At 45.9% G+C, this 17,687-nt stretch overlaps 1 protein-coding gene across 1 annotated transcript in view; it reads left to right on the forward strand.

Annotated features, from left to right (window-relative positions):
* Positions 1 to 10,430, forward strand: part of ptpra (protein tyrosine phosphatase, receptor type A) — a 71,683-nt gene extending 61,253 nt beyond the window's left edge. The window contains 6 exon segments of the mRNA NM_001127950.1: positions 1,064 to 1,140; positions 5,103 to 5,237; positions 5,543 to 5,668; positions 5,780 to 5,931; positions 6,866 to 7,001; positions 9,908 to 10,430. Of these exon segments, the coding sequence (NP_001121422.1) occupies positions 1,064 to 1,140; positions 5,103 to 5,237; positions 5,543 to 5,668; positions 5,780 to 5,931; positions 6,866 to 7,001; positions 9,908 to 9,982 (701 nt within the window). The 3' untranslated portion in view covers positions 9,983 to 10,430.
* The last annotated feature ends 7,257 nt before the right edge of the window (positions 10,431 to 17,687 follow it).

A 17,687-nucleotide genomic window follows, 5' to 3' on the forward strand; every position in this document is an offset into this window, starting at 1 on the left:
ATATTATCACAATCTCTCCTTCTTAGTAGCAGTCTCTTTATATTATCACAATCTCTCCTTCTTAGTAGCAGTCTCTTTATATCATCACAATCTCTCCTTATTAGTAGCAGTCTCTTTATATTATCACAATCTCTCCTTCTTAGTAGCAGTCTCTTCATATTATCACAATCTCTCCTTATTAGTAGCAGTCTCTTTATATCATCACAGTCTCTCCTTATTAGTAGCAGTCTCTTTATATTATCACAATCTCTCCTTCTTAGTAGCAGTCTCTTTATATTATCACAATCTCTCCTTATTAGTAGCAGTCTCTTTATATCATCACAATCTCCCCTCATTAGTAGCAGTCTCTTTTTATATCATCACAATCTCTCCTTATTAGTAGCAGTCTCTTTATATAATCACAATCTCTCCTTCTTAGTAGCAGTCTCTTTATATTATCACAATCTCTCCTTATTAGTAGCAGTCTCTTTATATCATCACAGTCTCTCCTTATTAGTAGCAGTCTCTTTATATCATCACAGTCTCTCCTTCTTAGTAGCAGTCTCTTTATATTATCACAATCTCTCCTTATTAGTAGCAGTCTCTTTATATAATCACAAACTCTCATTAGTAGCAGTCTCTTTATATCATCACAATCTTTCCTTATTAGTAGCAATCTCTTTATATCATCACAATCTCTCCATATTAGTAGCAGTCTCTTAATATTATCACAATCTCCTTACTTATTGGAGTAAGCGGGTCGGGTACCTGCAGGTTCAGGTAGTATTTCTGGATGCAGGTATAGATACAGGTCACAGGTCTTCTTTTCTACCCCGCCCTCTTCTGGTGATGTCACTTCCAGTTTGCAGCAACAGCACTTGCTTAATGGCGGTCAGTGGGTTGTGGATCGAACTGCGGATAATGCAGTTGCGGGTTGGTAGTGGGTCCAAGTAGGTAGAAATACTGGTTGTGGGTCGGATTTAACAAATGGGTTCCGCTCAGGACTCTGTTAGTGGGGACCCAATGGATTGGGAGTTGTTGTTATAACATTTGTGTCTGTTTTTTGCTTTGTCCCCTCATACAGACGAGTTCAACAGAGTAATCATCCCAGTGAAACGGGGCGAAGAAAATACAGATTATGTCAATGCCTCCTTCATTGATGTGAGTTCCCTTGGGGGGTCGGGCTTCGCATTTCATTGCTCTTGCTGATATGTATGAAACTGGGGGGGGGGGGAAGCCATGACTTTGGGTCTTTTGGGTACAATAATACAGATATGCCCTGAGCAGGGTAATGGGCCGGTGGCCATAGGCATGGGTCTGTTTTCCCACATTGGTCATTTACCCTTTTACATGGTTTAATCTGTAGGAATGGCTGCTAATTGCCTGCTGTGCCAATCAGGACACAGAATTGTGATTACAAGTCGGTAAAATGGCCAATAACTACTGGTCTGAAATGAAATCAAACTCTCTTTCTCTCTATATATAAAGTGATCAAACGCTCTCTCTGTATCCCATACACACATATATAGTATATATATATATATATATATATATATATAGTGTGACTTGCGTGCAGATCCCCTGCGGTCTCTTATTTTGCTGATTACCTTATTGAGCTGGGGGGCCCCATGGTGAGTTCCCCCCTCTAGTGCCCATTAATGGCGCCTTGCGCCTCAAGTGCCAGATTATGGGGGTTTATCTCCTAATGGCACCGGCCTTTAGCTTTATAGCTGGACACGCGGCTGGATGAGTAACCTGCTTTGGAAGCACAAGGGCCGGGGTTGGGGCGGCAGCCATTTATTGATGGAAGCAGAAATGTCTGTGCAAGGAGAGAAACCAGTGCTATTTCTCTAGTATTGGCGCCAGTGTCTAAAGGCTCAGAATTAAATTAATTTGTGGGCAGATTATTATTTAATGGGGTTGTCCACCTTTTGAGTTAACTTTTAGTACGATGTAGAGAGTAATATTCTGAGACCATTTGCAATTGGTCTTCATTTTTTATTATTTGTAGTTTTTTTAATTATTTCAATTTGTTCAGCAGCTATATGGTTGCCAGGATCCAAATTACCTTAGCAACCAGGGCAGGGATCCCCAACCCGTAGCTCGCGAGCAACATGTTGCTCGCAGCCACTCTTGATGTTGCTCGCATAGGCCTCCCTGCAGGTGTCCATTAACATCCCCCGATCCCTTCTCCCTAGCAAAGCATGTAAAAGTTACAGACTCGGCTACAACAACACAATCTTTTCTCTCCCTCCGTTCCCCGCCCCTCCTGCTTCCTCACTTGTGATCGCTCCTCCTGTCAAATTCAGCAGTGAGCAGAAGGGGCGGGAGAGAGTGCAGAGAGAAGATCTTGCAGCTATAATTCACTGCTGGATCCCACAAGTGAGGGGGGGGGGGGCTAGGAAGGAGGGTGAGACTCCTGTCATATCCAGTTACAACAGGACGATCTTGATCGTTGAAAAAAAAAAAGGTGCTGGGAACGGACAGAGAGAAAAGGCTGTGCTGGATTTGACTGGAGGCACTATCGCAAGTCAGGGAGCAGGAGGGGTGCTAGGAAGGAAGGTGAGAAAAGACCTGGATCAGTCCTGTGAGCCTCCTGTCAAATCCAGCTATGAATTATAACAGCACAATCTTTTGAGTTCCAGCTCCTCCACTAAATATTTTTTTTATCTGTTGCCAGCCCCATCACACTACTTTTTTGGTAAGCCATCCCAGTGACCCCTGCTTCTCAGCCCATGCCACTTCTGTGCCAAATTTAATATGTCACATTCCCTGTCACCCATTTCCTGTTTGTACAAATCTTGCTGCCCAGTCTTCTTTGTGCCACCTACTCACCCTTATTCCTCTGTGCCAATTTCCTTTCCACAATCTCCTCTACCTGTTTGCTCCTGCCATTCTCTCTCCTCAATATATCCTTGCTGCTTCTGTGCTATTCTGCCTCCCATCTGTCCCCTCAGAGCTCCAGTGTGCCATTCTGCCTCCCATCTGTACCGTCAGAGCTCCAGTGTGCCATTCTGCCTCCCATCTGTACCCTCAGAGCTCCAGTGTGCCATTCTGCCTCCCATCTGTACCCTCAGAGCTCCAGTGTGCCATTCTGCCTCCCATCTGTACCCTCAGAGCTCCAGTGTGCCATTCTGCCTCCCATCTGTACCGTCAGAGCTCCAGTGTGCCATTCTGCCTCCCATCTGTACTGTCAGAGCTCCAGTGTGCCATTCTGCCTCCCATCTGTACCCTCAGAGCTCCAGTGTGCCATTCTGCCTCCCATCTGTACCCTCAGAGCTCCAGTGTGCCATACTGCTTCCCATCTGTACCGTCAGAGCTCCAGTGTGCCATTCTGCCTCCCATCTGTACCGTCAGAGCTCCAGTGTGCCATTCTGCCTCCCATCTGTACTGTCAGAGCTCCAGTGTGCCATTCTGCCTCCCATCTGTACCCTCAGAGCTCCAGTGTGCCATACTGCTTCCCATCTGTACCGTCAGAGCTCAAGTGTGCCATACTGCTTCCCATCTGTACCGTCAGAGCTCCAGTGTGCCATACTGCTTCCCATCTGTACCCTCAGAGCTCCAGTGTGCCATACTGCTTCCCATCTGTACCCTCAGAGCTCCAGTGTGCCATACTGCCTCCCATCTATACCCTCAGAGCTCCAGTGTGCCATTCTGCCTCCCATCTGTACCCTCAGAGCTCCAGTGTGCCATTCTGCCTCCCATCTGTACCCTCAGAGCTCCAGTGTGCCATTCTGCCTCCCATCTGTACCCTCAGAGCTCCAGTGTGCCATTCTGCCTCCCATCTGTACCCTCAGAGCTCCAGTGTGCCATTCTGCCTCCCATCTGTACCCTCAGAGCTCCAGTGTGCCATTCTGCTTCCCATCTGTACCCTCAGAGCTCCAGTGTGCCATTCTGCCTCCCATCTGTACCCTCAGAGCTCCAGTGTGCCATTCTGCCTCCCATCTGTACCCTCAGAGCACCAGTGTGCCATTCTGCCTCTCATCTGTCCCCTCAGAGCTCCAGTGTGCCATTCTGCCTCCCATCTGTACCCTCAGAGCTCCAGTGTGCCATTCTGCCTCCCATCTGTACCCTCAGAGCACCAGTGTGCCATTCTGCCTCCCATCTGTACCCTCAGAGCTCCAGTGTGCCATACTGCTTCCCATCTGTACCCTCAGAGCTCCAGTGTGCCATTCTGCCTCCCATCTGTACCCTCAGAGCTCCAGTGTGCCATTCTGCCTCCCATCTGTACCCTCAGAGCTCCAGTGTGCCATTCTGCCTCCCATCTGTACCCTCAGAGCTCCAGTGTGCCATTCTGCCTCCCATCTGTACCCTCAGAGCTCCAGTGTGCCATTCTGCTTCCCATCTGTACCCTCAGAGCTCCAGTGTGCCATACTGCTTCCCATCTGTACCCTCAGAGCTCCAGTGTGCCATTCTGCCTCCCATCTGTACCCTCAGAGCTCCAGTGTGCCATTCTGCCTCCCATCTGTACCCTCAGAGCTCCAGTGTGCCATTCTGCCTCCCATCTGTACCCTCAGAGCACCAGTGTGCCATTCTGCCTCCCATCTGTACCCTCAGAGCACCAGTGTGCCATTCTGCCTCCCATCTGTACCCTCAGAGCACCAGTGTGCCATTCTGCCTCCCATCTGTACCCTCAGAGCTCCAGTGTGTTTGCGCTACTGTTCACATGTTGCTCGCGAGCAAGTTTTGCAGCTGAATGTTGCTCACGGGGTAAAAAAGGTTGGGGATCCCTGAACCAGGGTGTGAAAGACTGATATAGAATAGAAAAATAAGTACTAAAAAGTAACAATAACAATAAAACTGGAGCCTCACAGAGCAATAGGTTTTTGGCTGCCGGGGTCAGTGACCCCCATTGGAAAGCTGCAGAGAGAAGAAGAGGGCAAATAATTAAAAAAAACTATGACAAACAATGAAGACCAATTAAAAAGTTGCTTAGAATTGGCCACTTGAGCAGGCTGTGGGCCATAAAAGACCATTTGTAGGGCCAATTCCAGTCTGTAATGGTCGTGACTTTCCCTGCACATTAATGCAGTGTGGGAAACTTGCCCTTTAGTGAGTGAAGGGATCTCATTGGATATGTTTATTATGTTGCCTTGATGGGCTTTATACTATTTGCTTTTCAGGGCTATCGGCAGAAGGACTCGTACATTGCCAGCCAGGGGCCCTTACGGCATTCCCTAGAGGATTTCTGGAGGATGATTTGGGAATGGAAATCGTGCTCACTCGTTATGCTGACAGAGTTGGAGGAAAGAGGGCAGGTAAGAGAGCAAATACCCCCCCGGGCCGAAGCCAACGCTTCTTTCCCTTGCCCTATTCCGACAGCCAATGGAACCCTGCCATTCATGTGATGGCTTACACTGCTGCCGATAATTGCCACTAATTATCCATTTACACATTTGCCGACTGCAGCAGTGACGTTAATTGGACCAATTATGGGTTTATTAGACTCCGTTAATGGCGTTTCCCAGCATGCACCTGGGATGAAATTCATACACATTCTACGCTATTATAGGACCAAGTGGTGGCACTGTTGCTAACAAAAAATGTGTATTTTATCCATCAGGAAAAGTGTGCCCAGTACTGGCCTTCGGAAGGTACCTTATCGTTTGGGGATATTACCATAGAACTGAAGAAGGAGGAGGAGTGTGAAAGTTACACCGTACGGGATCTGTTTGTGACCAACACTAGGGTGAGTCCCATTGGTGCCTGTCTGTGGCTCAGGGGCTACTGACTAGCAGGTTAGTTTTGTGGCTTATTCATTACTGAAACGGCGGGGTAACTGTAGCGCTCTCTCACGTAGGAAAACAAGTCCCGGCAGATTAGGCAATTCCATTTTCACGGTTGGCCGGAAGTGGGGATCCCTACAGACGGGAAAGGAATGATCAATATCATCGCCGCCGTTCAGAAACAGCAGCAGCAGTCTGGGAATCACCCAATCACGGTGCACTGCAGGTAATAGCTCCGCCCATCCGTTACTGACCAATAATAATGTACATGAAATAAAGTCTGTAGCAAAGGGGGGGGGGAGTTCACCAAAGCTTTTATTATTTTATAAAATGTCCCATTCTTAGCAACTTTGCAGTTGGTCTTCATTATTTTTTTTATAGTTTTTGAATTATTTTCCTTTCTCTTCTGACTCTTTCCAGCTTTTAAATGGGGGTCACTGACCCCGGCAGCTAAAAAATATTGCTCTGTGAGGCTCCAGTTTTATTGTTGTTATTCTTACTTTTTATTAGTTATATTTCTATATAGGCCCTCCTTTATTCACATTCCCAACTTTTGTTCAAACCACTGCTGGTTGCTAGGGTAAATTGCACTATAGCAATCAGAAAACTTCTAAAATACCAAGTGAAGACCAATTGCAAATTGTTTGAGAATACCAATGTCTGAGTCATAGCCATTTCCATCCCCAACTTTTGCAGTTGGTCTAGTTGTTATTTTTTTGCTGTGTTTGAATTATTTTTACACTTTATGTTGCTGATTTCTAGCTTGGAATGTAACCCTAGTCGCTATGGTCTCATCATAGCAACCAATCATTGGTTTAAATGGCAGACTGGAAAATAAATAGAAGGGCTGAAGAGAGAGGTATAGAAAGAGAAAGAAAAAGAGAGAGAAATATCCATCTATTCTCAGAATGAATCTGTTTTGGTTGCCACTATCAGCTTACAGGGGCTTTATTTGGTAGGAAATCTTGTTTTTATTCAACCAAAACTTGCCCCCAAGTCAGGAATTCAAAAATAACTCCCTGTTTGGGGGCACTGAGAGCAACATCCAAGGGGTTGGGGAGCAACATGTTCCCCCTGAGCCACTGGTTGGGGATCACTGGCCTACAGGGAACCAATTCTGTGTGTAACACTTTTGCCTAACGCTTGTGTTCCCCCCTCAGTGCTGGAGCCGGCAGGACGGGGACATTTTGTGCTCTGAGCACGGTACTGGAGCGAGTAAAAGCAGAAGGCATCCTTGACGTCTTTCAAACAGTCAAAAGCTTGAGGTTGCAGAGGCCACATATGGTCCAAACACTGGTACGTACGTCCTCACCAACGGCCTGTTCCTGGGTCCCCAGCTCCCACTTTCCTCCATCATTCCAAGCGGATCTTGTATTTCAATCATCATTTTTTATTTTTATTTTTTTTTTACTCAATACAGGGAGTTAAATATAAAGACACCCAGTCCTGACCCATATGAGTCTTTAATATATGTCCCAACAGGGCAAGTAAAATATCTACAGTGGCTTGCAAAAATATTCGGCCCCCTTGAACTTTTCCACATTTTGTCACATTACAGCCGCAAACATGAATCAATTTTATTGGAATTCCACGTGAAAGACCAATACAAAGTGGTGTACACGTGAGAAGTGGAAGGAAAATCATACATGATTCCAAACATTTTTTACAAATAAATAACTGCAAAGTGGGGTGTGCGTAATTATTCAGCCCCCTTTGGTCTGAGTGCAGTCAGTTGCCCATAGACATTGCCTGATGAGTGCTAATGACTAAATAGAGTGCCCCTGTGTGTAATCTAATGTCAGTACAAATACAGCTGCTCTGTGACGGCCTCAGAGGGTGTCTAAGAGAATATTGGGAGCAACAACACCATGAAGTCCAAAGAACACACCAGACAGGTCAGGGATAAAGTTATTGAGAAATTTAAAGCAGGCTTAGGCTACAAAAAGATTTCCAAAGCCTTGAACATCCCACGGAGCACTGTTCCACCGATCATTCAGAAATGGAAGGAGTATGGCACAACTGTAACCCTACCAAGGCACGGCCCCCCCCCTAAACTCACAGGCCGAACAAGGAGAGCGCTGATCAGAAATGCAGCCAAGAGGCCCATGGTGACTCTGGGGGGGCTGCAGAGATCTACAGCTCAGGTGGGGGAATCTGTCCGACAACTATTAGTCGTGCACTGCACAAAGTTGGCCTTTATGGAAGAGTGGCAAGAAGAAAGCCATTGTTAACAGAAAACCATAAGAAGTCCCGTTTGCAGTTTGCCACAAGCCATGTGGGGGGGGGCAGCAAACATGTGGAAGAAGGTGCTCTGGTCAGATGAGACCAAAATGGAACTTTTTGGCCAAAATGCAAAACGCTATGTGTGGCGGAAAACTAACACTGCACATCACTCTGAACCCACCATCCCCACTGTCACATATGGGGGGGCAGCATCATGCTCTGGGGGGGCTTCTCTTCAGCAGGGACAGGGAAGCTGGTCAGAGTTGATGGGAAGATGGATGGAGCCAAATACAGGGCAATCTTGGAAGAAAACCTCTTGGAGTCTGCAAAAGACTTGAGACTGGGGCGGAGGTTCACCTTCCAGCAGGACAACGACCCTAAACATAAAGCCAGGGCAACAATGGAATGGTTTAAACCAAAACATATCCATGTGTTAGAATGGCCCAGTCACAGTCCAGATCTAAATCCAATGGAGAATCTGTGGCAAGATCTGAAAACTGCTGTTCCCAAACACTGTCCATCTAATCTGACTGAGCTGGAGCTGTTTTGCAAAGAAGAATGGGCAAGGATTTCAGTCTGTAGATGGGCAAAGCTGGTAGAGACATACCCTAAAGCCTGGCAGCTGTAATTGCAGCAAAAGGTGGTTCTACAAAGTATTGGCTCAGGGGGCTGAATAATTATGCACACCCCACTTTGCAGTTATTTATTTGTAAAAAATGTTTGGAATCATGTATGATTTTCCTTCCACTTCTCACGTGTACCCCACTTTGTATTGGTCTTTCACGTGGAATTCCAATAAAATTGATTCACGTTTGTGGCTGTAATGTGACAAAATGTGGAAAAGTTCAAGGGGACCGAATACTTTTGCAAGCCACTGTATTTGCACCATATTATGGCTATAGTTAGCTTTCTGTCTAATCAAAATGCAGCAGCCCACAGAACCCATGGTTCCTCAATTACATAGTAACATAGTAAGTTAGGTTGAAAAAAGACACATGTCCATCACGTTCAACCATAATGCCTATATATAACCTGCCTAAAGGTCCCCATACACGGGCCGATTGTAGCTGCCGATATGGGTCCCTTGGACTGAAACGAGGGGCCTGCCCGACTGATATCTGGCCTGAAATTGGCCAGATATCGGTCGCCCAGGTTAGAAAATTCAGTCGGATTGGGGACCTCATCGGCTCGTTGATGCGGTCCCTGAACCGACGGCCCCATTGCCGCCAATATAATTTGAATAAATCAAATTAGCCTACACACTCCCCAAAATCGCCCACCCGTAGGTGGGGATATCGGGTAAAGATCTGCTCGCTTGGCGATCTTGCCAAGCGAGCGAATCTTAACATATATGGGGACCTTTACTGCTAGTTGATCCAGAGGAAGGTGAAAAACCCCATCTGAAGCCTCTCTAATTTGCCCCAGAGTGGAAAAAATTGTCTTCAGTTCCAAAATATTCTGGATATGTTGTTTCTGTTGTTATTGGCTATTTGGTTGCCCCTATGTGGACTATCTGCCTACTGGAGGCTCTACACCCCTGGTTTTTATGCAACCAAAACTTGCCTCCAAGCCAATAATTCAAAAATGAGCCACTGAGAGCAACACCCAAGGGGTTGCTGAGCAACATGTTGCCCCAGAGCCACTGGTTGGGGATCACTGCTCTAGACATTTTGGGTCATGTTTTGACATGGGCAAAGCCTAGTTACCAATTGGAACTTTGCTTTCATTATTTACAACCACATTAGACCAATAAATGCTAGTTGCTGTTGTGGTTGGTGGTTGCATCTGTGCCCAAAGAGGAAAGTTTCTATTGGTCTTTAGTCTTAAAATTGCTGAGTGTTTTTGTTTTGGGGATGTATCCCATAATTAAATGGGTGATAACGAGATAAAGCCACGGTAGCAGAGGCCACAATCATTGCACTTGAGGAAACCAATGTATATCATGGAATAATGGACTTGTGCTTTCCCCCCACGTATAGGAGCAGTACGAGTTCTGCTACAGGGTGGTGCAGGAATACATCGACGCGTTTTCGGATTACGCCAACTTCAAATGAATTCCGAGGAGGGGGACCCCGAGCGTGGCCTTCTTTAATATTTTGTAATATTCTATTTGTTAATATATCTAGATCAGTGTATATATCTTAACTGTTTTAGAGGATTGGTACAATGTGCTTTATATTAGCTGGAGATTTTATATATGTAGCAAAGTGATTAGTGCCGGTAGCTCAATATATTTTTTTTTTTTATGTTGGATACAATAGCTTGATGTTTGGATTAATTCTTTCGATTCATCTCCCTCTCGTTTATTTTTTATTTTTTTTACAATTTCTTCGGAAGCCCTCATTTTCATTTGTAAGACTGAGGCCCCTTCTAGACATTTGCGCGAGAGCAGTACAATTGTCACATTCGCCCGCCGTTCAGTTGCTTCAAGTGATTTTATCCTGTAAATAAATATATATATAGAAAAATATATCATAGAATTTTTGTATGAAAAAAAAAAAATATATATATAAATATTAGTCTTGCCGGTTATTGCTATGAGCCACTAAGTGGGGCTAATGGGGAAGGGGTTGGCTAAGGGAGAAGACACACGGAGCTACTAGTAGCAGCTACTTGTCGTGGCTGCAGACAATGCTGATCAGTTACTGATAATTGTCTCTACGTGTGTTTAGCAGAGGCAATTCTCAGTATTGTCTATGGCAGGGGATTTTCTGATGTTTAGTAGCTGCTACTAAGTAGCTCCATGTGTCCTAAAGTGTTTGGTGCTGCACTGACAGAAATGCTCCATCCCTGCTTGAGCCCATTTTTGCTGCTATGTGTTTTATACAGTAATGAGAATCTTTGTGCATTCCAGTTGCCCCACTGTGCCCATTTGCTGTGAGCCCCCCAGCTGGACCCTTTATTCAGTCTTACGCAATAGGAAACTGCCATTTTAAGTACTAAGGGCCGCCCCCTGGGATCATAGGAGTCACAGTGCCCACAAACAAGCCAAGGCACACATACATGCTAGGCCCCATCAGCCAATGAATGGGCAGAGTTCTGCCTTTTGCTCCCACGCTACTTCCTGTTACAGTTAGAGCTGCATCACTTCCTGTCAGCTGATCTCTGAGGGGGCACACAGCCCATCACTAAATGGCGGCTCAAGGGAAAGGCTGTAAAAGGGCAATATTTACTGATATATATATTCCAGTTTGGGGAGATTCTTTAATAGGCCCCTTAACATAATATAAACTGTCTGTTGGTTACGTATTCATTCTGGGGGTGTAGTTTCCCTTTTTATCTTCTACAGAAGTACAAATAGTTTAGACTATATATTTCCTGACGTGTAGGCCTCCATATTGATGACCATGCCCACTATATGACCCCCCAGGGTGTGTAGTTAACCAGGATATTGTCCAATGAGGGAAGCGGAATCGCTCCAGATATGCTTAGGGCCAGATAAAGGGTTGCCTCGCCTATATCAGTTTTAGCACGGTTTATTGGCTTTACTGATAACCTTGCTATCAAAACCTTTTATTCTGACACAAGTAGAACAGTATAGATTAGGGGTGGGCAAACTTTTTGGCTCAGGGGCCACATTGACTTACAGCCGGGCCGGGCCGGGCCAGCGTTACGCTCAGGGCTGCCATCAGAAATCACTGGGCCCCTCAGCTCCCCCAGCATCCTCCAGCTCCCCACCCCAGCATCCTCCAGCTCCCTACCCCAGCATCCTCCAGCTCCCTACCCCAGCATCCTCCAGCTCCCCACCCCAGCATCCTCCAGCTCCCCACCCCAGCATCCTCCAGCTCCCCACCCCAGCATCCTCCAGCTCCCCACCCCCAGCATCCTCCAGCTCCCCATCCCCAGCATCCTCCAGCTCCCCCCATTGTCCTCCCCAACATCCTCCAGCTCCATTCCCCAGCTCCCCCTAGTGTCCTTCCCAGCATCCTCTCCCCCTCCAGCACCCTCCCCCCCAGGGACCTACTGCTCCCTGCGGCAGCTTCTGTCCCCCGCTGCATCACTTTTATATGGTTGCGCCCTGTGCGCGCTGACATCACGCGCACGCATGGGGCACAACCAATCAGGACCCATGTTTCTTTAAAGGGGCCTGTGTCGGTGGGCCAGATTAAAAAGGCCAGCGGGCCAGATGTGGCTAGCGGGCTGTAGTTTGCCTACCCCTGGTATAGATGAGTAAAACTATATTTTATGCAAAAAGTATGGTGGATAGAGGGGAATAGTACCTTTCCTTGGCCTTCACTCTCTAAGTCTTAATGAGATAAAGTTAGCCATACACTGTAAGATCCACTCAAGGTCACCAAAGGAGCGGCTATTGCCACCAATATGCCAACCTAATGTGGGTGATATTAGTGTAATTCGATCGTTTGGCCCTCGTTTAGGCCCCATCGGAGCAAGGACCGCATCAATGAGCCAATGTCGTCCCTGATCCGAGAGGAAAATCAAACCTGCTCAATCGATAACTGCCACATTTTATGCCAGATATTGGTCGGGTAGGCCCATCGGGGGTCCCTTTACACAGGCAGATAAGCTGCTGAATTGGTCTGAAGGACCCGATTAGGCATATAACGACCTCCTTAAGAACTGAATTGCCCAATGGCACAAAGTCCTACTATAAACTGTCCTTCCTCAGTCTCAAGGTGATGTTATTTTCAGCTTAATGCAATACAAATAGTAATATTTATGAAATAATAATAAAATCACACCCCCTCCTCTATTAGCAGGAGTATTCTACATCACCTACACCTAAGACATTGCTTTCTTTTCCTTCTGCCTCTCGCTATTCGGGATTCACTGTCAGACCGGTATTGATGCGCAGATCCCAAGGTCAAGCCCCCCCAGTCAGTCTCACCTCACATTTGTTGCATCAATTTCCCGAGGGCGACTGCGGGTCAGAATTGACGAGGGAACTGTTGCGCCACGAAGAGTTCAGTATTGACAGCTCTTCTCAAGGAATTCGTGGTGTTAGCGCTCAGCTTAACGGCTCATCGTTGGCAAACAAAGCTGGACAAATGGGCTCCGGAGCTTGTGCAAAGCTACGCGGCAACGTTCCCGTTACTAGTGAGTCATGGAATCTCATTTAATCACAGATTGGCAGCCTAATCGCATTTGTAATGAATTCAAGGAGGTTCTTCTACCAAGAAAGAAACAATAAAGTGTAAATATCAGTAGGAATATTCCTCATTATATATTATTTTGTATACATATTGTCCTATGTCTGCCTATTATGCCCCAATTGCCATTCTGCTTGCCTTGGTCGTTGCTCTCATTATGGTTATGTACTTAAGGGCTAAGAGCATCTTCTTCTCTAGTGGTGATGCACTTGAACACTGTGAAAGTCAGGATTTTATTAAAAAAGTTTTAATCTTTCCTGATTTTGATTGGCCAATTTGTCTGTGGACGTTGAGTGTATGGGTCAGAATCCTGAGCTTGTATCACGGGGAACTATGGTGGGAGAGATCTGAGAATGGTGTTGTGGGAATGGCACCAAATCAATGAAGACTTTATAGCTATTTATGTATAAGAAACGACTAAACTAGGATTGTTAGTGGTAACGCCTGGCCTAAACCCCCATCTTGTACTTTGTGGGAAATTTAAAGGTCCATCTGGATATATTCATGGCTTGGTCACATTTTTCAATATCCCATAGAATTAGGACAATTTGTAGCCCATTAATTAATGACAATCTATTAGTTGTCCATAGGTATTGAAGAACTGTGTCCTCCTCAATACCAGGTTCTTCTTCTGTGGTCACCATGATTGAAATAACCTCCAACCAAGCCTTATTCCATTCCATTAAATAGACTAAGACCCAGATGGGCCACCTTCAGCTCTCCATAGCTTCAGCTCCTATTTTGCCTTTGCTTTATCCCATTCCATTAAATAGACTAAGACCCAGATGGGCCACCTTCAGCTCTCCATACCTTCAGCTCCTACTTTGCCTTATCCCATGCCATTAAATAGACTAAGACCCAGATGAGCCACCTTCAGCTCTCCATACCTTCAGCTCCTATTTTGCCTTTGCTTTATCCCATTCCATTAAATAGACTAAGACCCAGATGGGCCACCTTCAGCTCTCCATACCTTCAGCTCCTATTTTGCCTTTGCTTTATCCCATTCCATTAAATAGACTAAGACCCAGATGGGCCACCTTCAGCTCTCCATACCTTCAGCTCCTATTTTGCCTTTGCCTTATCCCATTCCATTAAATAGACTAAGACCCAGATGAGCCACCTTCAGCTCTCCATACCTTCAGCTCCTATTTTGCCTTTGCTTTATCCCATTCCATTAAATAGACTAAGACCCAGATGGGCCACCTTCAGCTCTCCATAGCTTCAGCTCCTACTTTGCCTTATCCCATGCCATTAAATAGACTAAGACCCAGATGAGCCACCTTCAGCTCTCCATACCTTCAGCTCCTACTTTGCCTTATTGTTGGCCACCGTGTCCATAGCAGCGGCCATGCCAAAGTTCTCCTTGGTCTGATCCCAACATTCACGCCTCGCTGCTCTGCTGAAATGTGTTTCAAGTCTCTGTGCCATGTATGACCCCCCCCCGTACAGACTTTATATAATAAACCAACCAAAACTACAGTATTACCGATGATTCTGATGCAATTCTGTTTAGTGGATGCTTTCATTTTTGAACATTTTCTATCTGATTTTTTTTTCTTTTCAATTTTGTATTTAAGACCTTTGGTTATAAAACATAGTTCTGTATATTGCTGGAGTGTTTTTATAGCTTACAGTAAAAGTGATGAACTTTTAGCTCTAAACAAAAACAGTAGCGTTTGGTCCTTTTTCTGTAAACCGACATTAAATATTTGGGCTGGAGGTTTCATACATAACTACAGGGTGGGACTGGGCCCAAGTCGCTGGTCTCTCTCCCCCCATGCGTGAAAGTAAGTTTATCCGTGTTTGGGGGAGGGGGGCATTAGGGGTGAGCCAGTAGCCCCAGTTGGCCCTGCACACCTCCCAGTTCAACCCTGCTGATTTCCATTAGGGATGCGCTGAATCTGTTCTGAACGGAATCTGGAAATCATGTGACTTTTTTAATTATCATGTGACAAGTTGATTTTTTTTTTTTTCGGATTTTTTTTTATTCAGCCCCCCCATATGATTTTGCCAGTTTGCTTATGCAATATAAAGTTTGGATTTAGTTCGGGATTCTGCAGTTTTTGTGGCGACTTCAATATTCAGGCAAATTTCTAAAACTGTGGGTATTGTGCATCTCTGCGGTGTAACCAGGGGGCCGACTCGACTGCAGCACATTCCACCCTCCATTTTGAGCAAATCCGTCTAATTACACAATCGCGATCGATTCGGCGGCTTATTGGCCTTGGCAATGGGCACGAACGATGGGCCTGCCCGAAATTGGCCAGATCTCGATAGGGCAGGTTTGAAAATTAGTCGGATCAGGGACCCCATCGGCTCGTTGATGGGGTCCCCAAACTGAAAGACGCCCATACCCATCGTTCTAATTCGATCATTTGCCCCCAGGGCCAGACGGACAAATTAGCCCAATATTGCCCACCTGTGTATGGCCACCTTTACTAACAGTGCCCACAAAATGGTGTTGGCCTGCTGGCTGTGATTGGGTAATTCCAAGACTGAAGAAAACAAGATTTATATTATTAATACAGTGTAAGTGAAGTTTATTTTGCTTGACAAACACAAAAACAAAGGTTTTCAGTTGTTCAGACTCCAACTTATCATTAGGCCAAGACTCCATAAGGAATCCCAGGCCACCAATCAGCACTTACCCCAAATCTCCACTGTATTGTGGGAGGGGCATGGAAGCAATCACTGGAAACCTCCATATGTCTGGGTAGCCAATGCCTGTAGGAGACAGGGTGAAGGCTTTGATTTCCAATGTTTATAGGGAATTGGGGTCACTGACCCCGGCAGCCAAAAAACGATTTCTCTTTAAGGCTACGGTTTTATTGTTATTGTTACTTTTTATTACTTATCTTTAATATTCTGGTCCTCTCCTATTCATATACCAGTCTCTTATATAAACCACTCCCTGGTTGCTAAGGTAATTTGGGCCCTAGCAACCAGATAGTTGCTGAAATTCCAAACAGGAAAGCTGCTGAACAAAATAAATAATTCAAAAACCATGAATAATAAAAAATGAAGACCAATTGCAAATTGTCTCCCAATTAAACATAAAACTTAAAGCCAACTGAAAACGGACCAAACGCAGACACAGGGCTTTGGTTATAGCAAAGCTTCACTATTTTACTCTAAAGCCTAAAGCGCCCCCTGGTTTTTTTATTGTGAGTTGCACTTGGGTTTTATACATTTTCCTTCTGTTCTTTAATCCCAACATCAGTAATTGTTATTAACATTGTAAATAGGCTCGGCTGGTTCCTGATAGGGACATTGACCAAACTGTACTTTTACTCAAATAAATGTGCTCATTGGAGAAACATCCCCTGGCTTTATTATTTGTATCTGAAAGGCACTGATTTGGGGTGAGTGCTTATTTGTGCCCTGGGTATCCCTGGAACTATAGCGGGGTGACTGTTACCCCAATGTTTCTATATATCTGTAACCTTGTTATGGGCTAAGGGGGCCCAGCCTGAAGGCCAGTTAGGGGGGGATTTGGGGTGAGTGCTTATTTGTGCCCTGGGTACCCCTGGAACTATAGCAGGGTGACTGTTACCCCAATGTTTCTATATATCTGTAACCTTGTTATGGGCTAAGGGGGCCCAGCCTGAAGGCCAGTTAGGGGGGGATTTGGGGTGAGTGCTTATTTGTGCCCTGGGTACCCCTGGAACTATAGCGGGGTGACTGTTACCCCAATGTTTCTATATATCTGTAACCTTGTTATGGGCTAAGGGGGCCCAGCCTGAAGGCCGGTTAGGGGGGGATTTGGGGTGAGTGCTTATTTGTGCCCTGGGTACCCCTGGAACTATAGCGGGGTGACTGTTACCCCAATGTTTCTATATATCTGTAACCTTGTTATGGGCTAAGGGGGCCCAGCCTGAAGGCCAGTTAGGGGGGGATTTGGGGTGAGTGCTTATTTGTGCCCTGGGTACCCCTGGAACTATAGCGGGGTGACTGTTACCCCAATGTTTCTATATATCTGTAACCTTGTTATGGGCTAAGGGGGCCCAGCCTGAAGGCCAGTTAGGGGGGGGGGATTTGGGGTGAGTGCTTATTTGTACCCTGGGTACCCCTGGAACTATAGCGGGGTGACTGTTACCCAATGTTTCTATATATCTGTAACCTTGTTATGGGCTAAGGGGGCCCAGCCTGAAGGCCAGTTAGGGGGGGATTTGGGGTGAGTGCTTATTTGTGCCCTGGGTACCCCTGGAACTATAGCAGGGTGACTGTTACCCCAATGTTTCTATATATCTGTAACCTAGTTATGGGCTAAGGGGGCAGAAGGAATGTACTGGGGTATATAAGGTCGCTGTGCCGTACGGAGGATAAACTGGTCAGACAAGCAGAAATAGTGCATCTGTCTAACTAAGAGTAATGCCCAATGATTGAGTTGATACCTTGAATTTTCTACAATTTATTGGGACATTTGAGCCTGAGCTCTCGTTAGAGTTGATAGAGAAGGGAAGAAGCCGACAGTCTATTACGGGGACATAATTGCACATAAATCAGACATTTCGGTGGCGCAGCTCAGACAGAAGCCGCATGATACAATTATTGGCACTTTCTGGCCGGCATTACTGGGGCCCATCCCCGGGGCCAGGCGCTATAACAGATATTGACATTTGGCTATTGGCCGGCTGATACATTCGGGGGC

The sequence above is a fragment of the Xenopus tropicalis genome, chromosome 1 (genome assembly GCF_000004195.4).
Source record: "Xenopus tropicalis strain Nigerian chromosome 1, UCB_Xtro_10.0, whole genome shotgun sequence".
In the NCBI taxonomy this organism is placed as follows: domain Eukaryota; kingdom Metazoa; phylum Chordata; class Amphibia; order Anura; family Pipidae; genus Xenopus; species Xenopus tropicalis.